The sequence below is a fragment of the Rhinolophus sinicus genome, linkage group LG17 (genome assembly GCF_036562045.2).
Source record: "Rhinolophus sinicus isolate RSC01 linkage group LG17, ASM3656204v1, whole genome shotgun sequence".
Classification (NCBI taxonomy): Eukaryota; Metazoa; Chordata; class Mammalia; order Chiroptera; family Rhinolophidae; genus Rhinolophus; species Rhinolophus sinicus.
The window spans coordinates 10,285,299-10,300,411 of NC_133766.1; the positions used below are offsets into that span (position 1 = coordinate 10,285,299).

General features: G+C 38.1%; 1 protein-coding gene across 1 annotated transcript in view; it reads right to left on the reverse strand.

The window, feature by feature from the left end:
- Nucleotides 1–4,341: 4,341 nt before the first annotated feature.
- ACBD6 (acyl-CoA binding domain containing 6) overlaps nt 4,342–15,113 on the reverse strand; it is a 141,620-nt gene continuing 130,848 nt past the window's right edge. The window contains exon 8 of the mRNA XM_019733268.2: nt 4,342–4,630. Within this exon, the coding sequence (XP_019588827.2) occupies nt 4,476–4,630 (155 nt within the window). The 3' untranslated portion in view covers nt 4,342–4,475. The remainder of the gene's footprint in view (nt 4,631–15,113) is intronic.

A 15,113-nucleotide genomic window follows, 5' to 3' on the forward strand; every position in this document is an offset into this window, starting at 1 on the left:
TATAGCAACCTTTTAGCTGGAAAATGCTGAAACATTAAAAAAAGATATAATAGATGCTCTTGCAGATATTATCCTTTGGTTGTTACCCTTCTATCTGACAAGCATAAGAGATAACAATACGTGGCCAGTTGGCTGACTTCTTACATCTTTATTAGAGATACAGTTATAGTAGGTTTAAAAGATTTAGCTTTTGATTAGTAATTTATGAATTTCTATGAGACTTTTGAAGACTGTCTCATGCACTATCTTGAAATAACATGAATACTTCTAAATACACATGCTAATGGGAAAAAACAATGACTGTGGACTACAACAGTGCCTGCCATTTAGTAGGCTCTCAAGACATATTTGTGGATTGAATGGAAGAATAGCTTTAAGACCTCACGTGAGTTCTGTGGGCGAATTGAAAGCACTGAGATTCAGCAGACTCGTTCCCAGTTGTGGCTCTATTACTACTCTGTGATCTTGGGCAGTTGAAGGAACCCATTTGTGCCTCAGATTCACACTCATTTAAGTGGCCTTCATAGCACTTCACTACTTACTTCAGAGGGTTACTGTGCAGGGATGATACATTAAACAACGCCTGTGAAAGCATTCTGAAAAGTCGAAGACGCTCAACACATACGAAAAGGCCTCATTAGTCACACAGAACTAACACGTGGGTTCATTTTTGTCCTGTAGCAGAATCAGAAGTTGGCGTCCAACTTTTTGGCCAACTTTTAAAATTTTTCTTAAAAAAAATTTCCCAGTGTGGTGGTCAGTGATAAAACTGTAGTCTGTGTGTATTGTTGACATCTTGACCAATTATTTAAAAAAAAAAAAGCACTTCTCCCATTCTTTCAAGTAGGCATGGCAGCACCCCATATGTCATCTGGTAGGAACACTTGAAACTCTGGAAATTGGGTCAGTCAACAAAAGAATTCTCATTCAAGAAACAGTGCAACAAGGAGTTGTAAATGGGATCCACAGACCCCTCCCTGTGGAGTCCACAGACGGGCTTCAGGAGAGATGTGAACTTGAAAATCCATGTACGACACTGTGTTCTATGGAAAGAGGCTGGTAGCCCTTACAAAATGACCTGGAACTCCCCAAGACTTAAGGACACTCATGGATGTAGTAGACTCAAGCAAGAGCTCTGAAGGCAACAGTGACTCAGATTCTTTGCATGGCCTCCCCTTTGATGTCTGCTTACCTGATTCTCTTTTTAGTTCTCATTTGTCACTAGTGTGCATCCAGACTACTGCGAGGCAATCTGGGCCTCTTAGATCAATTGGCAGAGGGCAATGTAAATGACAGTCAGTAATAAATATTCAATTCGGAGAGAGCCATTAGTGTCGTTCTGATCACAACATCTTCAGGAAACAAACAAACAAAGCAACACATTTGTACTTTTTTGCTTTTTTAAGAACATAGGAAAATGGGTCTAGGTATGTGTTTATGCGTAAATACACATCTACAGAGGTGGCTGGAGGACAAGACAATAAATGTGGAATTGAGAATGAGGTAAGAGTAGAAACGCAATATATAAAGTCATAAACAGTCTTGAAAATGCAGGTGGTAAAAAGTAGCAAAAGGTAACTGCTCATAACACTGACAAATGTCTTTAGGTATCCACCATTCAACTGATTGTGACTTCTCCAACCCAACTGGGTTGAGAACACAGTGGCGACTTGATTTTTAAAATATTCATGTACACCAAAAATAACAAATCAGAGAGTTCGAACCAAGAATGAGGTCAACTGAATTCCAATCCCAGTAAACATTTAAAAAAACAAGCTAAACAATTATTTTGAAGTTCTTTTTGAATCATGACCAGAAATGAACCTTCAGGAAGAGATTTTCTATGATATTTTAAAACACTAATTGGCTCAAACATTACTAATCTGACCAGGAAAGAAAATTTGTGCATAGCAAAATCAAACTTACACTACATTGAAGCACGTCCTCGTTTGAGCCTGCGGAAAGACATGACAACATGATTCACAGGGAACCGGAAGTGAACAGGCTTTCTGTGCCAGTAAATTTGAGTTCTTTGCTTGGTGGGAACTATTGCAGCTTTAGCAACTCAAGGTCTAACGTGCGATGCACTACATAATTCAACAATTTCAGGGGAATGAAAACAAACCAAGATCTAGTTTTCTCTGACATTGATGGATGAAATCTTCCCCTTAAATCACACAGATTGTTATATGATAGTAAGGTTTTTGAAAATTCAGATACTGGTGACAAAAGAAGAGATTTTGAAACCTGATTTTTAAAATGCACTTGAGAAATGTTAAGTTAATGACTACTTTTAGCAGTAGCTTTGAATGTAAATTTGTAATCTTTAAAATTAATAAAAAACAAGTTGCTTTTTTTTGCTTAAAAATCATCTGTGCAGTTTTCAGATGTGGCAAAACAGGTTATAAAAACTTGTCTAAGAAATACCAAGGTCAAATTACAAAAGAGAGATGAAAAAAGGAGTTCCTTGATAGTTTCTTGCTCAGATAAACTACCCTGTGAATCTGAAATGAATAAACACCTTTTCATTTGCAAATGTCCTAAAAATGCACTGAGTACAGTTGACCCTTGAATAGTGGGAGTGAGGGGTGATGTGGGGGGTGGGGGGATTAGGGGTGCCAACTGCCCCGTGCAGTTGAAAATCTGAGTATAACTTTGACTGCTCTAAAAACTTAACTACTAATAGCCTACTATTGACCAGAAACCTTACTAATAACATAAACAGTTGATGAACACATATTTTTGTGTTATATGGATCACATACTATATTCTTACAATAGAGTAAGTTAGAGAAAAGAAAATGTTATTAAGAAAATCATAAGGAAGAGAAAATACATTTACAGTATTTATTGAAAAAAACAACAGCGCACGTATAAGTGGACCCGCACAGTTCAGATCTGTGTTGTTCAAGGTCAACTGTACCATCAATTAAAAGCTGCAGTAACATCTTGGTCACTCTTACTGTAACTAATGAATAATGTTTCGTAAAACACATTCAATCAATGTGGAACATGAGAGTTTAGCTAAACAGTAGGTTGCAATGTAGCTGGGCTGTGGGAAAAGAAGAGATAATGAAGAGAAGACTCCACTAGAATTACATAACATTTCAGCATGTACTAACATGCACGCCACCTCCACACACAGTTAAACAATGAATAGTCTTGGCAATGGTTTGGTTTACATCTCAGAAAAGAAGAAGTTGGGGTAGAAAGTAAGCAACATTAACATGCCTCATTTCTGCTCTAAAGGGACTTGTCCCGGAAGCACAAGCTAGCTCGAGCTACTGAAATTCGTGTCTGTTGTTGAGGGCCCCACCGAGCAACTTTATCGCTCGTTACCTTAATAGTGACACGTTGGCAAAATTATCTTTTAAGTCATCATCTTTGCATTTCAATTTACTTCTTACTTCATTTCTCTTCCTGTGACAACTATCCACTTTCCTTAGAGAATGAGAAAAGTCACGGAATTCCCCAGATGGAGTTCTTGAAGCTCAAAGGGAAAATGTAGGGAGCCAGTTTCAACAGTGGCATACTTGTCTGTCCTTTAAATAAAAACTGTGACGTACTTGTTGATGTTTTGAATAAAAAATAGAAGCTCTCCTGGTATCCAGAAATAACTTCAATCACACCTAAGAATTGGGTCATTACGGCTATTTCATATTAGACCCAAACAGGCCTAACAGTTCAGGCCTGGGCTTGTATACAAACTGTTCCATATGCGACCTTAGAGCCAACTGGAAGGGCCCTAGAGAAATTCCTCTTCATTGTGTGAAGGTGATTTTAAGAAACCCTAACCTAACTCGTGAATTTTCTGGAATCTGTTTTTTTAATCCTAGAGTGAGGTTGCTGAATCCTATTCTAAAATGCCAAAGGTTTTGAGGGTTTTAGTATTTCTGGTTGTTCCTCTGACTTCTATATCGCTATGTGACAGAATTCTGCCCTTTCGCTCTTTTGCTTTCTTTTTCTTAACACCCCTCTCCTACTCTACCTTCCCAATTGTGTCTGCCACAGGAACAGACACGTTAGCTCCCTGCTCAGACCCGCTGTACACAGTGCCCCAAGATCATTTGATCCCCACATACTGGGATTTCACGAGACTTTCCCTCACTGTCAGTGTAGTGCTGTCAGTCGTATTTCGCTGCTGTATGTTTCTTAAAAGAGCAGCCATGTTTAATATTATGAAACACGACCTGCCTCCTCCTCTCCCCACCATCGAGAGCAGTGATGAATTTCGTGCACGCTCAGCAGAATTGGCTTGTATTATACACAGCACACATGTTCATCACCAAAACCATACTTGCCGGAACGTATGCAAGGAGAAAGAATCACTGAGACTTCAAAATCCCCGTTCCTCAGAAATGATTTTATTAGCCAGTGTACACCAAAGATGGGTGGTAAAAGAAGTATTATTTTTGCCATTTTCTTCCATCACAGAAGCCCTATGCTGCTACAGACTGTGGCTTGCCAGTCTTTTGATTAAGCCTTGCCAGTCGTGTGCTGCTGCAACACCAAAGACACGGCCTTGCAGCCTGTCACCTCCTCCGGCAGGCAGCCGTCCTGGTCTCGGAGCGTGGGGTCAGCGCCAGACTGGAGCAGCAGCTCCACGATGTCCAAAAACTCACAGGCAGCAGCTAACAGGGAAATTGACAAATATGGAAACAAGGTTACTTGGAGACAAAGGGACACTAGGCTTCCGCAGGAAGGGCAAGTGCTAAGAAATAAGGACTCCTGAACACTGAGAACCCTCACAGCGGCGGGAGGGATCCGGCTTCCTAACGAGAACTGTGTCAATCCAGTGGACTTACGAGTGTTAGGAAAATCAAATTCACTTTTTTTTTGGTTGCCCGGAAGCAAACAAACCAAGGACACTTTTAAATTGTGAGGCTTTCGGATTCTGTTTTGAAGGATAGATGAAGGGAAAGAACAGAGTGTTTAAACATCTACTGTACTTCGATTAGAATAATGACAGGTTTATGGCTAGGTCAAAAAGCTAAACATATCGTAAATGTCAAAGAAAAGATTATGTTTTGTCTTTGAAGAGGGGTAAGTGGGTAACTAACTGGTTGAAAATTTGTAAATGAAAAAAAAAAGGCTGGCCTAGTCATCAGCCCATCCCTCTACATAATCTTTTATTTCCCTAAATAATGAATGACACCAATCACACAGGGCACTGGGAGGGGAAGAGGACCTATAGGTATCAAGACTCATGATGAAGATGGTGTGGTATTGCTCCCAGGATGGACAAACGGACCAAAAAGGGCTAAAACAGAGAGCCACCCAGTTTGCACATCTATGGAAACTGGATTTATAACAATGCTGATCATAAATCGTGGATCAGTGAGGAAACAAAGATCCATTAATTAGGTGGCGCTGAGATAACCGGGCTTACGACAAAAACAGGCATTTCACACAAAATGAGACGTAACTGGCAATAAACATGTGAAAAGACGAGCAACCCCATTAGTAATCGGGAAAGCGAAAATTAAAACCAGGAGATACCATTTCATACCCACTAGACAGGTGAAAATGAACAACTCAGACAATACCAAGCACCGAGGACAGAGCAAGGGACAGGCCCCTCTCGACTGTGGAGAGTGTACACTGGTGTGGTCACGCTGGACAACAACGTGGCATTACACGTTAAACCCAGACAAATGCACACGCTCCGACCCAGCAATTCTACTTCCAGCCATACACTCTACAGAAACTTCTGCGTGTGCTCTCCAGGAGGTACTGGCAAGCATGTACAAGCACTGTTCATAACTGACCCCAAATGCAAACAACCCAAATGCCCATTCAGAATAACACGGACAAATAAAATACTGTTTACTTCTACAATGAAATGCCATATAATGTTGCAAATGAATGAACTTCACACAACATGAGTTTATCTCCAGAATATTATGTTGAAGGAAAAAAGCAAGTCAAAAGAATACACACAGTGTGATTCCATTTAAACAAAATTTGAAAAACACACAAAGAGAACACCGTTGTTCAGAGACACAAATATGCAGTGAAACTATAAGGGAAATCCTGACTACAGAATCCGGGAGAGTGCGGACCTGCGGGAGGGACAGCGTAGGGGAGGCCGCGTGAGTGGGAGGTGCGCACGGGCTTTTCACGGCACTGGCAACGGTCTGTTTAAGCTCGGTAGTGGGTCCACTATTTTAAAGCTACGTCTTAAACTCCTCATGCACATTTTATTACTCTTTTGTAGTATATTCCACAACAGCAACAACAAAAGGTTAAAAGAAGGAAAGAAGGAAGGATAGATAAAAAGCTTGATTCAGTGAGTATTTTATTGACTACACACTGTGTCAGTCCTATCAAGGATACAGGTATGATTTCTGCTCTGGGGAACTTATAAAACAGCTGGGAGACTAATATGTAATTCAGCAAGTCTAACACAAAAGAATGAATAAGTACTGAGGCAGACACACACACACACACACACACACACACACACACACACACACTGCAAAGGCGGGTGTGGAGGGGGAGGAAGTTGAAGAATCAGGAAAAACACAAGTAGGTCTTATGTAGGCTGAGTTTTGAAGGACAGAGTAAAATTCCAGGTGAACTGAGAAAGCAAGGCCGAGCGGAGTGAGGAAACAGCGCTACCAGAGGCCTGGGAGCACAGGGAATGAATGCTGAGAGAACTGGCCGCCCTCAGAGAAACAAGGGTCAAAAGCAGAGAGGATGGATTTCGGTGAAACTGCAGAGAGCCTTCCATCCCATCCTAAGAAGTTCGGCATTCATGAGGATGGGAGGGGCACAGTTTGGCCCCTGTGTTCGGATGGCAAATCTATAAAGAGTGACCTGGAGAGCCTAGAAATCTGTGGCAGTAGAGCAATTAGGAGACTGTGGTAGTTAGTTCTTTAGGGGGCTTGAAATAAGCCAGTGTCAGCAGGAAGATGAAGAAGGGACTGAGTAAGAAAGTCGCTGAAATTCAAGCAGGTAGGACACAGCAATGGACTTAACATGTTTGTGAACATTAAATTTAACAATTAATGAAGGTGATACAATGTTATATTTATAGACACTTAAACATTTAGCTTATTTATATTTGCAATTTTCCTTTTGTTTTCTGGAACAAGAAATAATTTCTTTCAGGTTTAAAATATTTTTATAGGTTTTTGAAAAGCTCACTGGCCTGTGATCATGCTCACTGAATAAAATGACCTGAATATTTCTACACTTGATATGAAATCCTGACACCATAAAGAAAATTACTGATAAATTTGTATAGAAACCTAAAATTTATAAATTTGAACACATGAAAATTTAAAACATCTATACCACACACACAATTACTATATGCAAAGGTTAACCATAAACTGGGAGACATTTGCATACACAAGACAGACAGGAGCTAATATCCTTAATATTTAAAAAGCTTTCACAAATCAACCCAAAAGAACAATGGGACAAAGAAGACATCTGTGTTTCCAGTCTTGGGGACCAACAGATGTTGGTGACATTATCTCCAGAATAAGGAACCAGAAGAAGGAAGAACAGGAGGCTTTTTGGGGGAACAGAAACGGGGGAGAAGTAACCTTGGGCATGTTAAATACGTGGTGCTAGGGGATATCTACATCGATAAATTCAGCAGGGAGGTGAGATTTGAATCTGAAGAAAACCAAACCCTGCCATACACATTGCTATCTTGATTATATAAATTGGGTGACTTTCTGAAGACGTATTTTGGCCTCAGGCTTTTTAGCACTTTCTCTGGATATTCTGTTAAATATATTTACGTATATTACATAACCATGCTGGCCAAGAGCTACCGACCTAAGGTAGTCTCCCTTACCAAGCTAGAGAAACATGTGTGAAAAGACATGTGGATTATTGAAAATTCTTAATGGGGTCCTTAACTGTTAGACACATTTATGTGGTTGGGAAACAAAAAGCTTAAGAGGCAAAAACTGTTAATACCAGTTATTAAATTTCTACTTGTATTTTTTACTACAATTTACATTCATCTACTTTGGATTGTGCCAATTAACATATAAAGCAAGATAACCTGTTTTTTTCTTCATTTCCCCCTCACAGTTTATTAAGATAATATTCACTCTTTATAAAATTTCTGAGCCCTGACAAATGTACCTACTTGTGTAACTACCACCACAACAGAAATAGAGGACATTTCCATCACCCCAAAAGTTCCCGTCCGCCTCTCTGCTGTCAACCCTCTCCCCCCACCTACACCCCTGGCAACAACCACTGACTTGATTTCTAGTTTTGCCTTCTCCAGAAACAGAAATCACAGAGCATACAGTCTTTTGTGCCTGGCCTCTCCACTTAGCATAAAGCCTTTGCGATTCAGCCACGCTGCTGCAAGTACGAGTATTCCTTCCCTTTTATCGCCGAGCAGTATTCCCTTATACGGATGTATATAGACATCTGTGTTGCTTCCCTTTTTTGACCATATGAATAAAGATCCTGTGAACACCTGGACACATGTCTTTGTGAGGACCTTTTACGTCTTCATATCTTTTGGGTAAATATCTAGGAGTGGGATTACTGAGTCATGCGGCAAGTGAATATTTAACTGTATAAGAAAGTACCAAACTTCCAAAGTTTGCATTCCCACGAGTTATAGTGGGAATTCCAGTTGCTTCGCATCCTGGTCAGCACTTGTTATTATCATTAAAATTCTTTTTCGCCATTCCAGTCAGCTTACTACTGGACAGGTTATAATAGTCATAGTACATAGGTACAATAAAGAACATAGTCAAGTCTTCTTAGCGTGGTTTTTTAATTTGCACGTCCCTAACATCTAATGATGAACATCTTTTAATGCACTTATTTGCCAACCATGTATCTATCTTTGATGATTTATCCGTTCAAGTTTTTGTCCACTTATTAATTGGGCTGTCTTCTCACAAAGTAGTAATTATTCTTTATATATTCTGGTTACAAGTTCCCCCCCCCCCAAATATATGTTTTATAAATATTTTCTCTTAGCCTGTGACTTGTCTTTTATTTTTTTAAGTGTGTCTTTTGAAGAGTGAAAGTTTTAAATTTTAAATGAAGCTCAATTTATTTTTTTTATGGTTTGTGCTTTTTGTGTGCTATAGACACCTTTCTTCCTATAAGAAACCTTTGTGTATTTCAAGATCACAAAGACTTTCTTCTATTTCTTTATAGTTTCAGTTCTTACCTATAGGTCACTGATCCATTTCAAGTTAAGGAAAGGCTGAGGTTCGTTTTTGTTTTTCCTTTGTGTATACTCAACTATTCCAGTAACAGTTTTTAAATAGACTATCCTTTCTTCCATTGCCTTGGTATTTTTGTCAAAAATCAATTAACCATTTTTTCTAGGTTATCTACCATGTTTCATTGATTTATATACATCTACCCTTATACCATTGTTTTGATTTCTGTAGCTTTATAGTTAAGTTTATATAGTAAGTAATAACACATGGGATGAAAAAAATCTCAGGAGAAATTAAAAAGTATTTTGAACTAAATAAAAATGTAAACACAACTTATGAAAATTTGTGGGATGTGCTGAAAGCAATGTTTAGAGAAAAATTTATAGCACTGAATGCATATATTAGAAAAGGAGAAAGATATAAAATCAATAATCTAAATTTCCACCTTAGGAAACCAGAAAAAGAAGAGCAAGTTAAATCTAAAGTAAGCAGAAGGAATAATATGAATTATAACAGAAATTAATGAAATTGAAAACAGGAAATCAACAGAAAAAAAATCAACCAAACCAAAAGCTCATTCTTCGAAAAAGTCAATGAGATCAATAAGCCTCTAGCCAGGCTAACTAAAAAAAAAAAAAAAAAAAAAAAAAAAAGAGAACAGATACATATTACAGTCCCTCTTATCTGAGGGGGTTACATACCAAGACCCCCAGTGGATGTCTGAAATCGCAAATAGCATCAAACCCTAAATATATATATATACACACTAGGTTTCTTCCTATACACTCATACCTATGATAAAGTTTAATTTATAAATTAGGCACAGTAAGAGATTAACAACAATAACTAATAAAAGACTATAACAATATATTGTAATAAAAATTATGTGAATGTGGTCTCTCTCTGTCGATAACCAAGACAGCTTCTAAGTGACTAATGGGCGCGGGACACACTGCACAAAGGGATGGTTGATGTCCCATGTGGGACGGAGCAGGATGGCACAAGATTTCACTATGCTATTCAGAATGGCACACAATTTAAAACTTAGGAATTGTTCATTTCTGGAATTTTCCACTGAATATTTTCATACCGTGGGTAACTGAAATCTCAGAAGGCGAAACCATGGATAAGGGGGGACTACTGAAATGATATCAGAAATGAAAGAGCGGACATCACTACAGGTTTAATGGACAAAGGAACAATAAAGGAATACTACGAACAACTCTGTGCTCACAAATACGATAACTTAGATGAGATGGACCAATTCCTTGAAAGACACAATTTGCTGAAACTCATACAAGAAATATGCAATCTGAATAGGGCTATATCTGTTAAAGAACTTGTATGATAACATAATGATGGATACATGTCATTTTACATTTGTCCATAGAATGTCCAATGCCAGGAGTGAACAGTAATATAAACTTTGGCTGATTATGATATAATTATGATATGTCAACATAGGTTTATCAATTCTAACAAATATACCACTCTGGTAGGAGATGCTGATAATGAGAAAGTGGGAAATAGAAAAAATATACATTGGTCTCTGTACCCAGTTCCCAGAACAGAACTCCTACAACCCTTGTAACTTCCTAAGTGATAAGAGCACAAGGAGTACCTTGTTCTAATATTTGGTCTTTCTAGGTTATTTATCATGTTTCATTGATCTACATCCTTATAGCAATACCACATTGTCTTGGTTTCTGTAACTTCATAGTAAGTCTTGAACACAGGGTAGGTCCTCTAACTTTGTTCTTTTTCAAAGTTGTTTTGGCTACTCTGTGTCCTTTGCTTTTCCATATAACTTTTAGAATCAGCTTGCAAATTTTTACGAAAAGTCCTGCTGGAATTTTTGATTGGAATTTCATTGAATTTATAGCTCAATTTGGGGAGAATGGATATCTTAAGAATCCTGAGTCTTCTGATCCACAAACAATAGTATCTCTCTCCAGTTACTTAGATTTTCCTTAATTTCTCTCAGCAATGTTTGGGAATTTTCAGCATATAAATTGTGCACTCATTTTATCCCTACGAATTTCATGTTTTTTGAGGCTACCGTAAATGGTATTTTTAAAAATTTCAATTTCTAATTGGTTCACTGCAAGTGTAAAGAAAAAAATTGATATTTGTATATTGACTTTGTGTTTTTAACTTTCAATTTCCAATTGTTTTGTTACAAGTGTATAGGAAAATGGTTGACTTTTATGTATTGATTTTTGCTGAACTTACTTAGTCTACTAGTTTTTTAAAAAAAATAGATTCTTTGGGGTTTTCTACATAGGTGGTCATGTCATCTCTGACTAAAGGAAGTTTGACTTCTTCCTTTTCAATGTATATACCTTTTATTTCTTTTGTTTGCTGACTGCACTGCCTAGAACTGCCAGTTCCATGCTGAATCACAGTAGAGAGAATGGACATCTTTGTCACAGTCCCAGCAGAAGGAAAGCATTCAGCCTTTCACCACTGAGATGTTAGCTATCAATTTCCTCAGTTTGAGGAACCTCCCTTCTATTCCTATTTTGGTGTTGTTGTTGTTGTTGTTGTGTGTGTGTGTGTTTAAATCATGAAGGGAGGTTGAATTTTTCAACTGCTTTTTCTACACATGTGGAGATGATCATATATTTTGGGCTTGGGTTTGATCTGTTTGATATGGTAAAATACAATGATTTTCAATTGCTGAACTAACCTTGCATTCTTGCAATAAACACATTCGATTATGCTTTTTTTTAATCCTTTTTGTATATTGCTGGGCTCAATTTGCTAACATTTTACTAAAGATTTTTGCATCTATATTCATGAGAGATATTGGCCTGTAGTTTTCTTTTCTTCTCAAGTCTTTTTTTGGTTTTGGTTGTAGGGTAATGTCGACCTCATAGAATGAGGTGGGCAGTGTTCTCTCATATTTTATTTTCTGAAAGAGTTTGTGCGTAGAATCGGCATTATTTCTTCCTTAAACATTTAGTAGAATTCACCAATGAAGTAATCAGGGCCTAAAGATTTTGTTGTGGGAAAATTTTTCAACATCTTTAATAAATACAGGGCTATGTAAAAGTTACCTATTTCTTTCTCAGACAAACTTGATAGTTTGTGCCTTTTCAGAAATTTGTCCATTTCCTCTAAGTTATCTAATTTATTGGTATAAAACTGTTCATAATGCTGCCTTATTTGCTTCATAATATCTGTAGAATCTGTTGATATTTCTCTTTCATTCCTGAAATTGGTAATTTGTTTTTCCTCTTTTTTTTTAAATTGTCTGGTTTGAGGTTTTTCAGTTCTATTGACCCTTTCTCAAATGTTTTCAATAATTTTCTCATTGATTTTGGTTTTCTATTTCAAGGATTTCTGCTCTCCTCCTTATTATTTTATTAATTTGCTCTTCTTTTTCTAATTTTTTTAGAGGTAGAATCCTAAATCACTGATTTGAAATCTTTCTTCTTTTCTAATAAAAACATTTAATTTCCCTTTAAGCACTGCTTTTAGCTACATCCCACAGATTTTGATAGGGTGTTCATATTCATTCAATTAAAAATATTTTTTTTTAATTCCCCCTGAAATTTCTTCTTTGACCTATGCATTATTTAGAAGTATGTTTAAGTTTCTTACAATGGAGGATTTTCCAGATATGTGTCTGTTATTGATTTCTAATTTAATTCTGTGGTGGGCACCAAGCAAACTTTGTAAGATTTCTTTTACATTTGTTGAGGTTTGTTTTATCATCTAGAATAGGGTGTCATCTTGGCAAAGTGTTCCATGTGTGCTTGAAATAACGTTTATTCTGTTTATTAGGTGGAATGGTCTATAGATGTCAATTAAGTCAAGTTGATTAGCAGTACTGGTCAAGTCTTTCATATCCTTGCTGAATTTTTATCTACTTGCTCTTGCAATTAGTGATTTAGTGCTTGACAATGGGTCATTTTTTTCCTTGCATTTTTGTGTCTCATATTTTTTGACTGAATGCATACCATTGTGTGTAGGACAGGGGAGGGTAAATAATACTATTTACCCCTAGAAATTATGCCTCTTCTTAATTATGCCATGAGTATGGGTGCTGAGCAATCTAGTCAGCAGCCGCACTAGGGTTGGAGTTTTGTGGGTGATAAGAGACCTCTGCTTTGTGTCAATACAGAGTCCTGAGCCCAGGGGTCCCCTGTCCCTCCCTGGAGGTAAACAGATTTTTCCTTTACTCCTCTTCCAACAGCAGTGGGTATCTGCCTGGGCTCAGGGACAGGAGGAGAAGAGGACAGAAATGTCCTGCTCTTTCCCCCATGGTTTAAGATTTTGCTTCACATGAAATAAGGGTCCAGTAAAGTGGTAAAGTTTCATGCCTCTGCGCCACTGAGGAGGGCTCTCTCTGTTCTCAATGTCTCTTAAGAGCATCAGTTAATGAAAGAGAGCACTTGAGTGAGGATTCTTCTTGGGTCTGAGTTATTTTAAAATGCCACACTAGTTCACGGTAAGGATTTGTTAATTTTAGTGGTTTTCCTCTTATCTACTGTTTTGGTGGCTGCCTATTCCTCGGATGCTCCACCGAAGGTGAAACAGTTTGTGTACCTTGCAGGCACTTGTCACCCTTTGGAATCCAGTTTTCTTCGCTGGGTGCTAAATGGAAGCAGAACTCTCCAGGAGTCTGGTTTAAAATGATTTGCATGACATTTCCTCTTTTGCTCTCCGTTGGCACTCAGGTGAGGGCGAAGTCGTTTCACTGGCTCCCCTGACCGTCTTCACTCCACTGAGGGCTTCTTCCAGCTCCGGGATCCCTGGTTATGTGCTGTGAAGTGGGCACAGAGCCAACAGCCCAACCTGGGTTGTGATGAGTTATGAACTTGGGACAGTTTTGGTGACCCTTTACATTACCCATCCCCTCTAATCCACCATAGCACAGGCTCAGAGGTGGTTCTAAAGGAACAGAGGTGGAGGGCAGAAATTCTTCTGAGCTAAAATCAGATCACCTGGGAACCCTATCTCTACCTTCAGTGGTGTGGGATTTCTTAGAAGGCTACTAAAATTATAAATGTTAAACTAATATTTGCTGAATGAATGAATAGAAAGTAGCAGAAAGGCAGAGAAAGGCAATAACTGCCTATTTCAATTCTGGCACAGGCATTGACGGGTTGAGATCATATTTTGGGGTATGCAACTGACAGGGAGGAAGGTGGACACCACATACCTTTACCAAGGCCCAGGATTCAACAGAAAGTGTTTAGGAGTATAACATCCCCTTGAGAATTTAAAATTACCCCCCCAAATAATATAACGAACACTTTTATTTTACATTTCTGAAAGGTTCCACCATGGATCAGTGTACACCAAATTAGATCCCAATGGAAGACAGTTTCTTACAAGATATAACAAAGTGAAAGACAAATTGCCTAGTCTCAAGTAGCTGTGAGAAGAAGATATTTATTCTGCCTAAAACTAGCTGCATGACATTTATATTTTGAGAAATAATCATTTAACTTTTGCCGCAGCTATCAGTCTCAACTTATTGTGAGAAACATTTGGTTAGGTTTTTAAAATTGGAACTTTTAAAGCAGTATCAGAGGAATACATTTCCCAGTGTATAAATCTGTAATACAGGATAATAACTAGCATGATCTGTCAGGCCACACTTAGCGCAAATCTAACCCAACACTTGAGACTACTAAGCATGAAGATCAAGGTTAAGTAGATGTGCACTCTGGCTGAAAACGCTAAGCTGGCCATCTCAGACAAAGAGGCATTAATTTCATATATGCTGTATGATGCAGTGACCTCTCAAACAGTGAGAGATGATATAATCTATGAGTACTAACCCAGGAATGGAGCTTAAATTTTTAAGTTCCACATCTAGAGGACTAGCCTACCAGCAGAGAGAAGGCTAACGGGGCTGTATAACAATCCCCTCCAATCTAACAAATGTAAATAAAATTTTAGCTCAAGTCTAACTGTAAAGTGAGATTTAAATTTGGAA